Below are 13,206 nucleotides of genomic sequence, written 5' to 3'. Positions count from 1 at the left end.
CTTTCAGGGACCTTGACTTCCTATAGTCTTTGGACAGCGGTCAGTCCACTTTCACTCCACTGATGATGTCAATCAAGAACCTCTGCTTGACCAGTAGGGCTAAGGAGCCACTTTGATAACAATCAGCTAGTGTGCTAACAAACAACCAGCAAAATCTGGCACTGAGGGTATGTATGTCTTGAAATTATTTTGCTGAAAATCAGGAGTCGACTATTTCTAGAAATAGAACACAGAAAAAATCAGCAGTGCCCCATTTGATTCACGTTCAAGTTGCAAGCTCGAACACTTTGAGACACCCTTGCTCCAAGATTACGCTGGAAATTGGAGCCACGGTGGTGGCCACTTAATGAAAAATAGATATTTACATGCCCCAAACAATTAACATTGGAGCGACATTGGAGGTTGGAGCCTGCTGTGGCTGCTTGGTGGTAAATACAAACAACACAAATCACCCTTTATCATAAAGGTTGCATGAATTTTAAAGAATAAAGAATAAGATTCAACAAAACCATCTTCACACTGTGAGAATGGAGGGCATGATGGGAGCATGGGCACCAAAAACTGGAGCTTTTGTATCTGGAAAACACTCATAACCGTGAAGTGGTTTAAGATCACCATTGGAACATACTGCCATGGGGTACAATAGCAAATGCCCAGGCATCTCGACAATGTCATTTTGGGTGTAAAGATCCCACAAGTGTTGGGACCTTGCACGCACCCTGCAAACACATTCTATGGTTTCCGGATGTAAGAAGTCGTCATGAAGCTCCCCAAGATGCTCATACCAAAGAGAGAGACGAAACCCATGAACTTTCCCTTTTGGCCTTTCCCCATACGTTCTGTGAACCAGATGGTGTGGTTGATAGGCTCCAATTGCAATCTCGGAATCACGTCCACCATCCATAGACCGTTGGTTACAATTTGCAGAGCCAACAATTATGTATTCATCATCAACTACAACACAGTAGAAAAAATGATTAAAATCAAACATTGTCCCCCTAAAGCAAGACAAAAAAGACATGCAATAAATTTGTCCCAATTGGTCTACCTTTAGCTGATTAAAAGCATGCAATCATGACTACCCCACACAAATGTCCCAATTGCAGAGGCACCAACCCTTCGGCACAGTTACTTGAAAGATGAAAATAGCAAACTCCAACAATCCAGGGATGCCCATTAAAAAAGCATGGTGGAGATGAAATCGCCTCATTAATAAGTTTTAATTGGAATCAGTCATCTAAATACTGCTTTCTCAAATGCATTACACTGTATATAAACAAGAAAGCAATCTGCATTAAAATTACAAGACATAAAGTTGTTACCTATCATGGTCTTGGCGTGCACATAGATCATGAAACGGCGATGGTGCTGAGCCAAGCTGTAGTGAGAGCCAGGATGTGGGGCACCAGGGGGTCTATACTCATTGGGGGAAGGAGATTCGCGGTTGCCCAAGCAAAAGAAGTTGAGGTAGTCAGTGGGCTTAGCATGACCGTCCATGCCTTGTTCTTTCAAGGCCCGTGCAATTCTCCTATACATCATCTCCACGGTGAGCCGTTGCCATAGAAGAATGTCCTGCACACTGGAGCTCTCGGGCACCCCCTCTGGCCACATGGGGACCAATACATATGCTGCAAACCTCTCTCCTGCTTCAATCTTCTTCACTATCTTCATTGTGAGCTCCATTGGTATGAGCTGTGAAGCACCGCCATCCTTGTGTTCTCTCCAACTGGCTGCGCCGCCCACAAAATACTGGTTTTCCATGTATATGAAGTGCTGCGCTCGCCGGATGGCGCATATGTATGCGTCTTGTATGCTTCGATCAATGGTATGCTCCTTCCCTACCACTAAACCCATCGCTGCTGCACATTCGGGATTGCGTGGAAAGCCCAGCACGTCCCCCTCGTCGATCGATCGAAAGACCTGTGCATTCCATGCTTCCTCGTCGTCCTCGGCAATGACTGCCTGTGGCGGCCACAGCTCCGGAATCTCTTTCAAATTCTTTAGAGCTCCTGTCTTGTCTGCATTTACATTTCACAAAATGATTTGAGACAAAGATCTAACCCAAGAGTTTCGAGCTCAAGACGTTGTTTGGGGGACGGGGGGGGGGGGGGAGGGTCCTTGATATTTGTCCTTGGGATTTTCTTTTGCTCAAGCTTAAGCTTGCCACTAATTATCTATTAACCATATTGAGCTTATTGCTCTATATGAACTATGTCGGTAAATTTATGACTTGGTTTTTGTACGAAGAAGTGATTAAAATTAGTTGTTCAAGTATGTGTGGTGTGTATCGATCGACCCAAGCTTGATCATCAACATCTTCCCATGAAGGTTTTTGGCATAATCTAGTATGGAGATATTGTGCAATGTGTAATTCAAACTTACGTGTAGCTTGGCGGCGCCATCGTTGCTCAAAATTAAAAAGGATGTCCCATGCGCATGGACCTTCTACCATTGCATGCACGTCATGCCAAGGCTCTCGTGGTCCTCCTAGACTACGAGAGGCACCTTCAAAGTTTGTTTGGTGGAAATCATCTTTGTGAGCTGGGGTCCCTAATGTGTGAAAGAGTGAGTGGGATTGTGTGTCATATCGTCCATCACATAGGTCAATACCGCCCACAAATGCAGCCAATCGGCGTCGCTTGTTACTGGAAGAATTGTCCACTTCACTTTCACAGTATGGAGCACCCTATATGGAAAAAAAGGAGATCCATTAGAAATTTCTCACAAATACCAAACTCTGAAATGTATGGGGCAAATCAATATCCAACTATAGGCCTATAGGCCATGGGAACCTTTATTTAGATGAACCTTTGTTATATGAAATACATCAACAATTAATGTAATCTATCAACCAATTTGTGATTTCACATAAATGCCTTGATTAAATGGATGTGTTCAAGTCATTCAAAGGTAAGTGGAACCAACCTCAAGCTCTTTGCTTTTGACCTCCTCATCTTCGATGTCCACCACCAATGTCTTTTGATGATGTGTGAACATCATTCTTGTCTCTATACCTTGGACCAAGCTAGCTCCATCATCTGGATTTCGAGGACATAGCACACAATGTACCTTTGTGCCTTTGAAGTACTCCTCTGTGTTCTCATCATGTGTGTGCATAACACCTGGCGTTCTCACTCCTAGTACACTAATAGATGTTTGATCATCCCACACCAATAGCAATACTTGAACACCCTCTTGACTCTTTCTCTTTAGAAGGTCTCCAAGTGTAATTCCCTCTGCACCAGGAATCATCCTCTCCATATCCCTGATAAGTGTAATTTTGGTATAAACAGACCACCCTGCAATGTAGATAATGTGCTTAGCTTGTGCAAGGGCTTTGAATATATCCTCCCAGCATCTAGTGGGTTCATTGAAACGATTTCCATGCAAAGGAATGGGAGGCATGAAGCCCTCATGCATATGAGCATCTTGATAGAGCCGTATTTTATTTCCTCTTTCTTGCCTAAAGAAGCTGTAGTGAACACTAGACATTGCATGTTTAAGGCCTTTGGCCCATCCCACATAAGGGTCATCCTCCACTTTCACAAACTGCAACCTTACCAACAATTTTCCTCTTTTCTTGGTGCAATCATGGTTGCTACATATGTCATACCATTCCTCTGTCACTTCTCCTGACAGGAGGCTACAAGGAGGAATATGGACCTTGCCCACCACCATGGACCCAAATGGTAAGTCATCTTTGACATGGATTGTGAGACCTTCATTAGCCTCGAGCTCAAAGGCACAAAACACATGAAACGACTCATTCCATGTGGGGTTGAATGGCGCATGCTTCACAATTCGTGTCCTTGCTACTCGGGCAACACCGAAGTCCAATGTGACATATAACTTGCTCAATCCCTTGCCCACATGTAAAAACTCTTGGATCTCCTCAACGATTTGCCTTTCATAACATGTGCAAAGCTACATTTCAAACAAATGAAAGGACTCACATTAGCTAAGTAGAATGAAAATTGCTCTCCATAATTGCACTTATATATACTTCATTTGCATAAATCCACTTATGGATTCACTAAGCATGCATTACAAGCTTCATATAACACCTTGTCATGTAGCTAGCTCCAACCGAATTTTGATTTGCTATGAGGAAGAGGATTAACTTACAAGCTTTATTTATCACTTAGCTTTAACACCTTGTCATGTAACTAGCTCCAAATAGATTTTGACTTGCTATGAGGAAGAGGGTTAACTTAATTGCAACTTCCATGATGCAAGTCAAGATTTGACTGTAATTTGCTATAATCAATTTGTAATTACGAAGAGCTCAAATGGTGTTGTTAGCTATGCAATGTGCTATAATCAATTTGTGACTATAGCGAGTGCAAACCGTGTTGTTAGCTATAATAAGAAAAAAACTGCATAACATTGACAAGTACAATTTGAAAAAAGGGTCGATTTTTTGTGTATGAGATTACCTTTCGCAAGAAATGATGAGTTTGGCGGTGCTCATTCTCAATCTCCATCGCTTCACAGATGGTGGCAAGGAGCACTCCATGAAATGCATGCACACGATCATCACCCACCTCGCTACTAGCCATGCACTTAAATTGTCAATTAGTAAAAGGTGTGCCTTAATCAACCTCTAATCAACAAAAATGAGCTTGAAAAGATCAAACTCATCAAGCAATCTAGATGAAGGGAGAGAAAAGCCCATGAGAAGGAAATTAACAACATACAATTGTGGAGTGGAGCACTTTCATTGGCCTAGAAACTCAACTCACGCAGAGAAACCATAGCAAGAATTTCTTCAAGCAAGGCTATAGTGAGAGATTGAAATCAAGAAAGTCATTCTAAAGAGAGCATCTTAATCAATAATATCTATCAAATCCGAAAGGGTTAACGAAAAATTGTGCCGATTGGACGTGAGCAATGAAACATAAAATGGATTCAAACATCCAAGTGGAGAGAGCAACTACATGAAGACACATTAACTTGAAAAATACAGAAGAAGTGGATTATGTATAGCCACTAATAAAACTACACAATGTAATTAATGATGTGTAGATAAAGAAGATGGTTTAATTAGTCTTCAAAGCTATCTACTGAAACCAAGGCATGGGCATTTATTTGTGATGTCTAAGGGTGAAATCTTGAAAGAATCATGTCTACCCATTAATCTAGTAGGAAGTGATTGCTTCAAGGAATTGGAAACCGTCAATAAGTAGGTAGCAATCTACAATTGCTACCTACGATTCCTAACCATTTCAATCTACGATTGAAATGGTCAGGAATAAATACAAATTAGATGTCTTATAATTAAAACTTTATTGAATGATAGGTTATAAATTACAAGAGGTGGACGAATCAAAAGAAATTTTAAATTATCTATACCAATATTGGGTGGCACACAAAAATTATAAATCAAACAATAACTTATGGCTACTACAAGTAATTATACTTATAATTAAAGAAAAAATTGTGGCTATTTATACAAAATTTTATCTTTATGATATCTTTCAATGTTGTTGTAGTTGTTGCTTGAGCGTTGCTTAGCAAGCTAAGCTTTTTTACCTTTGAGAAGTGACTATTTCTTGACATTGACAACAAAGATTCAAAAGACAAACTCTCTTCAATCTTCTTAGAGCTTGCATGAGCCGTCAAGACACAACTAGCTTCAATATATCACTTTAAGATAGGGGTGGGCTCCCTCATATCGTATTTGTTCGATCTATCTACTCGTCCATCCAGACAACAAATCCGACTTTCTTATCGATTAGTGCTTTGTTCGTTGTTTAAGTGCAAGCTTTTCGTTGCATATGCAAACCAAAATAGCAAGAACATGCCACCCACCATGAAAAAGCAAGAGCCCTCCTCTCATCCTTGTTCCTTGGGGCCAATGGGACAAATTTTGTACACTCTTCTTCTTGAACAATCGATATCCTCACCGTCAAGAAAGCTATTACTTGCATGCTTACCTAACCCAATGATATGTACCTCCCCATCAATTTGAATAGTAAAATTCAAACAACTAGAGTGGGTCTTGTCCCCACTCCTCACTTCTATGCGTGTAGGAAAGTCTCAATATCCTTCACATTAGAACTTTGGAACTTAGAAGCCATCACATTGTCGACCAGCAATTATTTATTTCTTCTCCTCATTAATGTGCTCTCACTTGTTGAGGAGATCTGCACGGAGTGAATACAGAGTGAACATTATGAATGACGTTGAGCACATGTGTGTGTGTGGGCACGCACGTACACACCCATAGACACGACACACATAAGCATGTGTGTATATGTGCATGCGACATGCATAATTATATGAGCAACTCTTGTATATACATTTGCACACACAAACACAAACACCTCGACAAACATGTGTATGTATGTATGCATACTTTCATACATATATATATCATATCCACGTCTACATATACATGTATAAGTATACACGTATGTATGTGTACATGTGCATGTGCATCTATACATGTATATGTATATATATAGATGTGGATGTGTGTGTGTGTGTGTGTATAAACACACTCACACACACACACACAAATATACATACACACATACATATATATGTTTATGGAAATACACGTATGCATGTATATGTCCATATATAACTTGTTGAGAAGCAACCAAAGTAGCTAATATTTAAGAGTCGAACCACAATGCAAGCCACTGTCATGAGATCCAATCTACAACCATAAAATCACACATTAGTTGAAGGACTAATCATCAAGAAAGCAATTAAGTACAAGTCTAGCTATCCCCTATGTCATAATAATCAATATCTAATTCTCCTAAATGATTTTCTCATATTAAACTGATCATTTAATGTGGGGAAGGCCAGGGGAGAAAAAAGCTAGAATATTGGTTAAGCTAGCAGACTGGCCATAGTAGGGATCCAAAGGAGGGAAAATAGGGATCCAAAGGGGGGCCCATCTGCAAAAGAGCCATGTGCAACAATGGGCTAAAAAGACCCTAAGGTTCAGCCCATTAAGACTTCCAAAATGCTAAGGTTCCAAAATTCAAAGGTTGTGTCCAAAGGTCAACCCTAGGGAAAATTGGATGCTTTGTGTGTGCCCTAAAAGTCTTTGCACATCCCTACATGGGAGGGGGCGAGCCCTAAAGGTAGGGGATGAGAGTGAAAGCCACACACACACACACACACACAGGCTCCCTTTACACAAAGGGAATGAGGGACACATGTCAGCTCCCTAGGCCAGATGCCCACAAGGTGTGCCCAATTTCTATTAGATGACCCTTGAAGTGGACCAATGAGAATTAAGCTAGAGTAAATCTAGTTTAATTAATTTAAAAACATTTAATAAAAGAAACCAATGAGAATTAAGTCTCCTAGAAGACTATTGGGCAGTCTCCCAAGGGGTCCAATGAGCATTCAGGAGCCCCATGGCTTGCCTGATTCCTATTGGCCAGGAGGCAAAGGGGTCTAATGAGAGTTTAGTTTAATTATTTAATTACCTAAAGCTCTCACAAAAGGGGAAAGGGGGACACATGTCAGAAGGCTATCACTTATGCTACTTAATTGTAATTGGCTTGACTTGGGGAGGGCCAATGAGGCTTCAACAAGAGCAATTAGCAAGAGGGCTCGCCCAAGAGAGAGAGGGGGCTGATTTTTGCAAGACATTATCACACACACACTCACACAAGCTCATGTGTGAAGAAAGAGAAGACTATCTCTTCCCAAGCTTTAATGGAGAACTCATCACCTACTCCAAGCTTGTGAGATAGAAGCCTACATCAACACTCTCTTGGCATGTGGATGCAAATCCAACCAAGAGCCAAGCTTCAATGCATGATCATCTCCTCTACCAAGCTAATTACTAAGCTAAGCTATGCTACATATGAGTGATTATGTGAGGAGATGTACATCTTTCTCGTAAGATACTCCTTCTTCCTCTCAATCTACTCTCATACCCTGCTAGCTCTCACCATCTTCGAAGGTGTGTGAGGTCTTGGGTCTGAGAACGGGGATAATTCAAGTTGTGTTTGTTAAGTGTTTTGCTTAGTGCATGAAGTTTCCATCTTCATTGCACTAGCTAGTCTTGAAGGAACACAAAGAATTGTATTGTACAATGTCTCTCTTGATGGGAGAAACCATAATACAAAGCCTTTTGGAGGGGGGACCGGCTCCATGAAAATCCGGTCCTCAACTGTTGTCAATAGCTTAATTTCTCTCTCTTTTGAAAGTATTGTCGATGCTATCTAACTAGGTGTTATGCTTTTTGTTGCTCTCTCCACCCAAGCACTCTTGTAATTCTCATTAGGAATCTATTCTAATGAAATGCCCACTATGTTCATGCTAATTTCTGCTACACATAAGTTATTAGGCCATTAATTGTTACATTGGTATCAGAGCTCAAGGTTTCTCTTTTCTTGCTCAAGAAGGGAGGTCCTCAAGCTAGCTACAAATGGTTGGTATTATTAATTGCCTGTGAGTAAGTAGAATAGGGATTTTTCAGCCTTGCAGTGCGCCTGCCTTTGTGCAGTTAACGGGGCATCACCGTCGAGAGCTATGGTCTTAATAGTGGAGTTCTACGGGGCTTGCCTACGGCTTAACCACTATTGAGCTATTAGAAGCTTGACAGGAGCCGGTGCTGTTTTGGTGTTGAAAGACCCTCTCTTCTATTCCTTGCAATTAATGGTATTCGAGCCGCGGGTACAGTAGCTTGAGTGATTTTTCTAAAGGGGTAAAGAGGAGTAGCAACTAGGGCTTGAAGTGCCAAAGTACACCTAAAAAGTTTACACCTAAAAGTTGTTAGAATGGCTGACAATAGTAAAGAGAGTGAAATTAATGTTGATAACTTTGATTTTGCTCATGAGCAAGCTACTAATGATGCTTCAATTCTTGTTAACTATCTTGTTTCTAGGCTTCAACAAGCCATGGACAATCCATCTCTCCAAAGTGAAGTGCAATGGTAGCTCCGTGCTCACGGGATTCTCCAAGCTCGTCACCATGACGAGAGAACACGCCTACGAGCCAACGGTGAAGCTCCACGAACATGGAAAGCTTTAAGAGCTTCCATTATGAAGCAGTTTTTGGCCACCGATGCCAAAGACAAAGTACTCACCGAATGGCGAAGCTTAAAGCTCTCTCCCAATGAATCTATCCACAAATATGTAGACAAGTTTTGGGACCTACAACTCAAAGCCACTGTCTTCAAAAAGTTGGATTTTGGAGAGCAAAAGCAACAATTTTGTGCGGGCTTAACCGAAGAAATGGCGGAGTATGTCAACTCCCAAAGACCACGTACCATATCGGCGGTAATACACCACACTATGGTCGCCTCTCGAATCAATTTCCAAACGGGGGCAAAAAGAAATAATAAGCCCCCGGAAAACAAGGGTTCCAATGAGCCTAAGGAGAAGGACAATGTCCAAAAGTCTCCTAAGGGCAACTCCAACAAAGCTAAAGAGAAGGGAGTTTACAAAGGTAAGAATAAACTCTCTCCTGAAGAGCTTGAGCGTTATCGTAAGGATAACCGGTGTTTCAAGTGCGGCGAACAAGGGCATGCGTACCGCGCTTGTCCCCAAAAGAACAACCGCCAAGATCCTCCTAGAGCTTCCTTGGTTGAAATCCAAGAGGAGGAGACTCACCAAACTCACCACAAAGGATCTCCTCTATGCCATGCTTGGGGAAAGGTAAGAGAACATGATGCTTTTATTCTCTTTGACCCTGGTTCTACTCACAATTTTATATCTATAGAGTTGGCCACCAAGCTAGGAATACAATCCTACGAGATGGGAGATGTCCTACCCGTAGACAGTGCCTTCAAGGGGCAAGAAGCTTCAGTCACTCCCTTAATCGGGAAAGTGAGGCTTCATGTCCAAGGCTATGTGGACAAAGAGGACTTCTTTATCTCTCCTCTCAAGCATGAGGATGTAAACCTAGGGGCACCATGGTTTGACCGCCTGGCTGCTGATGTTAAATTTCCTGAAAGGAGAATCTCCTTTAAGTTCAGGGAAAAAGACATGTATATAGATGCTAAGGAAATGGGTAACACCATCCCCATTGTACATACACAAGCTTTCAACAAGTCAATAAAGAGCTCTATTTCCGTGTACATGATTTTTGTTAAAGACTCTCAAAATGAACCTAATGCTTTAGCAAAAGAAAATAAAAGCAACCAAAAGGAATTAGAGTTATCCAATTTTCTCAAGGGGTTTCAAGATGTTTTTATTGACGACATCCCTTGTGAGCTACCTCCTAAACGAGGTAATGATGACCATGCAATTGAACTTCTTCCAAGAAGTTCACCGCCTAATAAACCTCCTTATAGAGTTTCTCAAGCTCAACAAGAGGAGATTATGCGGCAAGTGCATGAGTTAGTTGAGAAGGGTATGGTTAGTCCAAGCTCATCTCCATTTTGCTCACCTGTGCTATTAGTGCAAAAGAAAGACGGCACATATCGTATGTGTGTCGACTATAGAGCACTAAATAGGATCACTATCAAGAATAGGTTTCCCATTCCACGGGTAGAAGACCTATTTGATAAGCTGCAAGGATCGACCTACTTCAGTAGGGTTGACCTAAAAAGTGGCTATCATCAAATAAGGATAGTTGATCAAGACATTGTAAAGACCGCATTTTGTACTACATTTGGTCTTTACGAATACATTGTCATGCCTTTTGGCTTGACCAATGCACCAGCCACATTCAACCGCTTGATGGAGAAGCTGTTCAGGCCTCATCGAACCTTCACTGGAGTGTTCTTTGATGATATTATTATCTACTCTAATTCATTGGAGGAACACAAGTAACACCTCCAGGTAATATTTCAAGTTTTAAGAGAGAATAAACTTTATGTTAATCGAAAGAAAAGTGAAATTTTCTCGCAAGAGATTCAGTATTTAGGTCACATTATCTCTCAAGATGGCATCCAAATGGATCCATCCAAGTTAGAGGTAATAAAAGGATGGCCTAAACCAAGGAATCTTCATGAACTAAGAAGCTTCATAGGTATGTGTGCATACTATAGACGCTTCATAGAAAAGTTCTCACAAATTGCGGGACCATTACATGACCTAACAAAGAAAAGCGTTAGGTATACATGGTCTGCTAAGGAGAACAATGCTTTCGAAAAGCTTAAAGAAAAGCTTATCTCTCAACCTGTGCTTACACTACCGGATCTCTCAAAACCATTTGAGGTCCAATGCGATGCTTGTGGTGATTGCCTTGGAGCTGTTTTGCTCCAAGAAGGGCACGCCATAGGCTATGAGATTCGAAGGCTCGACCCTGTTGAGCAAGCTCTAGGCATATATGAAAAGGAACTCCTTGCAGTTCTACATGCCTTAGATTCATGGAAGCACTATTTATTGGGGACTCCTTTCATTCTGCGAACGGATCACCAAAGTCTTAAGTACTTCATGACGCAAACCAAGCTCTCCGACAAACAAATGAGGTGGGCAAATTTCCTTTCGCAATTTCATTTTCATATTGCTCACATTGCTGGCAAGCATAATCAAGTAGCTGATGCACTCTCAAGACGGCCGAGAGTGAATGCGGTTTCCATAGCAACTCACAATGATCTATCTTCAATGATAGATGAGTATACTATTGATCCCGATTTTAGAGATGTGATTTCAGCCCTTGCATTAGGGAAGAAAGAAGAACCATTTACTTTACAAGATGGTTATCTTCTCTATGGCAATAGACTATGCGTTACTAACTCACGTGAGAAAGTAATGTATGAATCTCATGCTCCACCTTATGCGGGGCATAGAGGGATTCAATCTACCTTAAAGGGAATTGAAACATATTTCTATTGGCCTACCATGAAAGTGAACATACAAGAGTATGTTTCCAAATGTGTGGTATGCCAAAAGACAAAATTTGATAGAGGGAAGCAACTTGGATTGCTTCAACCCTTGCCAATCCCTAATTCACCATGGGAGAGCATATCCATGGATTTTATCTTTGGATTGCCTAAGTCTATCCATGGGAATACGGGAATATGGATGATAGTAGACAGGTTTAGCAAACAAGCTCATTTTATACCTGTCAAAAAGACTATCAAAGCCCATCAAATGGCAACCCTCTTTATTTCACAAATTTTCAAGTACCATGGCTTGCCCATGTCCATAGTGTCGGATAGAGATCCTAGAATGACCAGTAATTTCTGGAAGGGTCTCTTTGAGAATTTAGGAACAAGGCTAAACTTCTCTTCGGCCTATCATCCACAAACTGATGGCCAAAGTGAAATAGCTAACCTAACCATTCTCGATCTACTAAAAGCCTATGTAACGGAAGTAGATCAAAGATCGCAATGGGAGAAGTACTTACCCTTAGTGGAGTATGCTTACAATAACACTGTACATACTTCCACGGAAAAAGCACCTTTCGAGGTAATTGAGGGAAGATCAAAAAGTCCCTTGCTACTTAAGGTACATGGGAAGATCTTCGCTGTAGATGAGTATAGCCGAGACCTACAAGAATCTTTCCAAAAGATTAAGGATGCTATCTCTATCTCACAGCAAAGGCAAAAGGCTGCTGTTGACAAGCACAGAAGAGCCCAAGCCTCTAAAGAAAACGATTGGGTCTTGTTAAAGTTTCCCAAGGCTCGATTAAGGCACACAACGGGCAAAAATCCTACAGGTCACCAAAAGTACTATGCTAAACTAGCAAAAAGGTACTATGGTCCCTTTCAGATTCTTAGGCCAATCAATGAGATGGCCTATCAACTCAAGTTGCCCAATCATTGGCTCATACACAATGCTTTTCATGTGAGCCTATTAAAGCCTTACAAAGGAGAGCCACCTCAAGAACCAACTATTGAAGACCCACCGGAGATCGAGGACCAAGAAGAGGTGCTGCAGCCCGAGTCCATTCTCCGACATGAAGACAAGGGACTAAGAGGCGGTAAGACTATCCGACGATATCTTATTAAGTTTAAGAATTATCCTTTTGAAGATGCTAGATGGATGCAAGGCATACAATTAAAGGATAACCTAAACCTTGTCAATGCTTACAATGCTTCCCAAGAGTAAGCAAATGTACAAAATGTTAAAAATGAACAAAATTTTTGTCTTATAAGACTCTCTTTTTCTTTATTTGTGCACAAAAATGAAGTAGTATGCATGCTTAGATCAAGTTTGCGGAGACGACGTCTCCCAAACACCAAGTAGATCTTGTCACTCTACTATGGAAGACTGATAGGACTAATGTGCAAACATGCTTGCGGCAGCCTCGGGCTCTCAAGCGCCAAATGGACTAGTC

At 41.2% G+C, this 13,206-nt stretch overlaps 1 protein-coding gene across 1 annotated transcript; it reads right to left on the bottom strand.

Annotated features, from left to right (window-relative positions):
* Window positions 1-239: 239 nt before the first annotated feature.
* Window positions 240-5,472, bottom strand: LOC147462914 (phospholipase D alpha 1-like). Its single transcript, XM_086486039.1, has 5 exons — window positions 4,437-5,472; window positions 2,926-3,924; window positions 2,383-2,686; window positions 1,323-2,018; window positions 240-954 (listed from the first exon to the last, which is right to left on the bottom strand). Exons 1-5 carry the CDS (start codon window positions 4,557-4,559, stop codon window positions 515-517), a joined length of 2,562 nt encoding a protein of 853 aa, XP_086342165.1. The 5' UTR covers window positions 4,560-5,472; the 3' UTR covers window positions 240-514.
* Between the last annotated feature and the right edge of the window lie 7,734 nt (window positions 5,473-13,206).

Source organism: Adiantum capillus-veneris, chromosome 2, assembly GCF_014529385.1.
Source record: "Adiantum capillus-veneris isolate H3 chromosome 2, ASM1452938v2, whole genome shotgun sequence".
Classification (NCBI taxonomy): domain Eukaryota; kingdom Viridiplantae; phylum Streptophyta; class Polypodiopsida; order Polypodiales; family Pteridaceae; genus Adiantum; species Adiantum capillus-veneris.
Note: the sequence above shows the minus strand (reverse complement) of the source record. Positions and strands in the feature narration are given on the sequence as shown.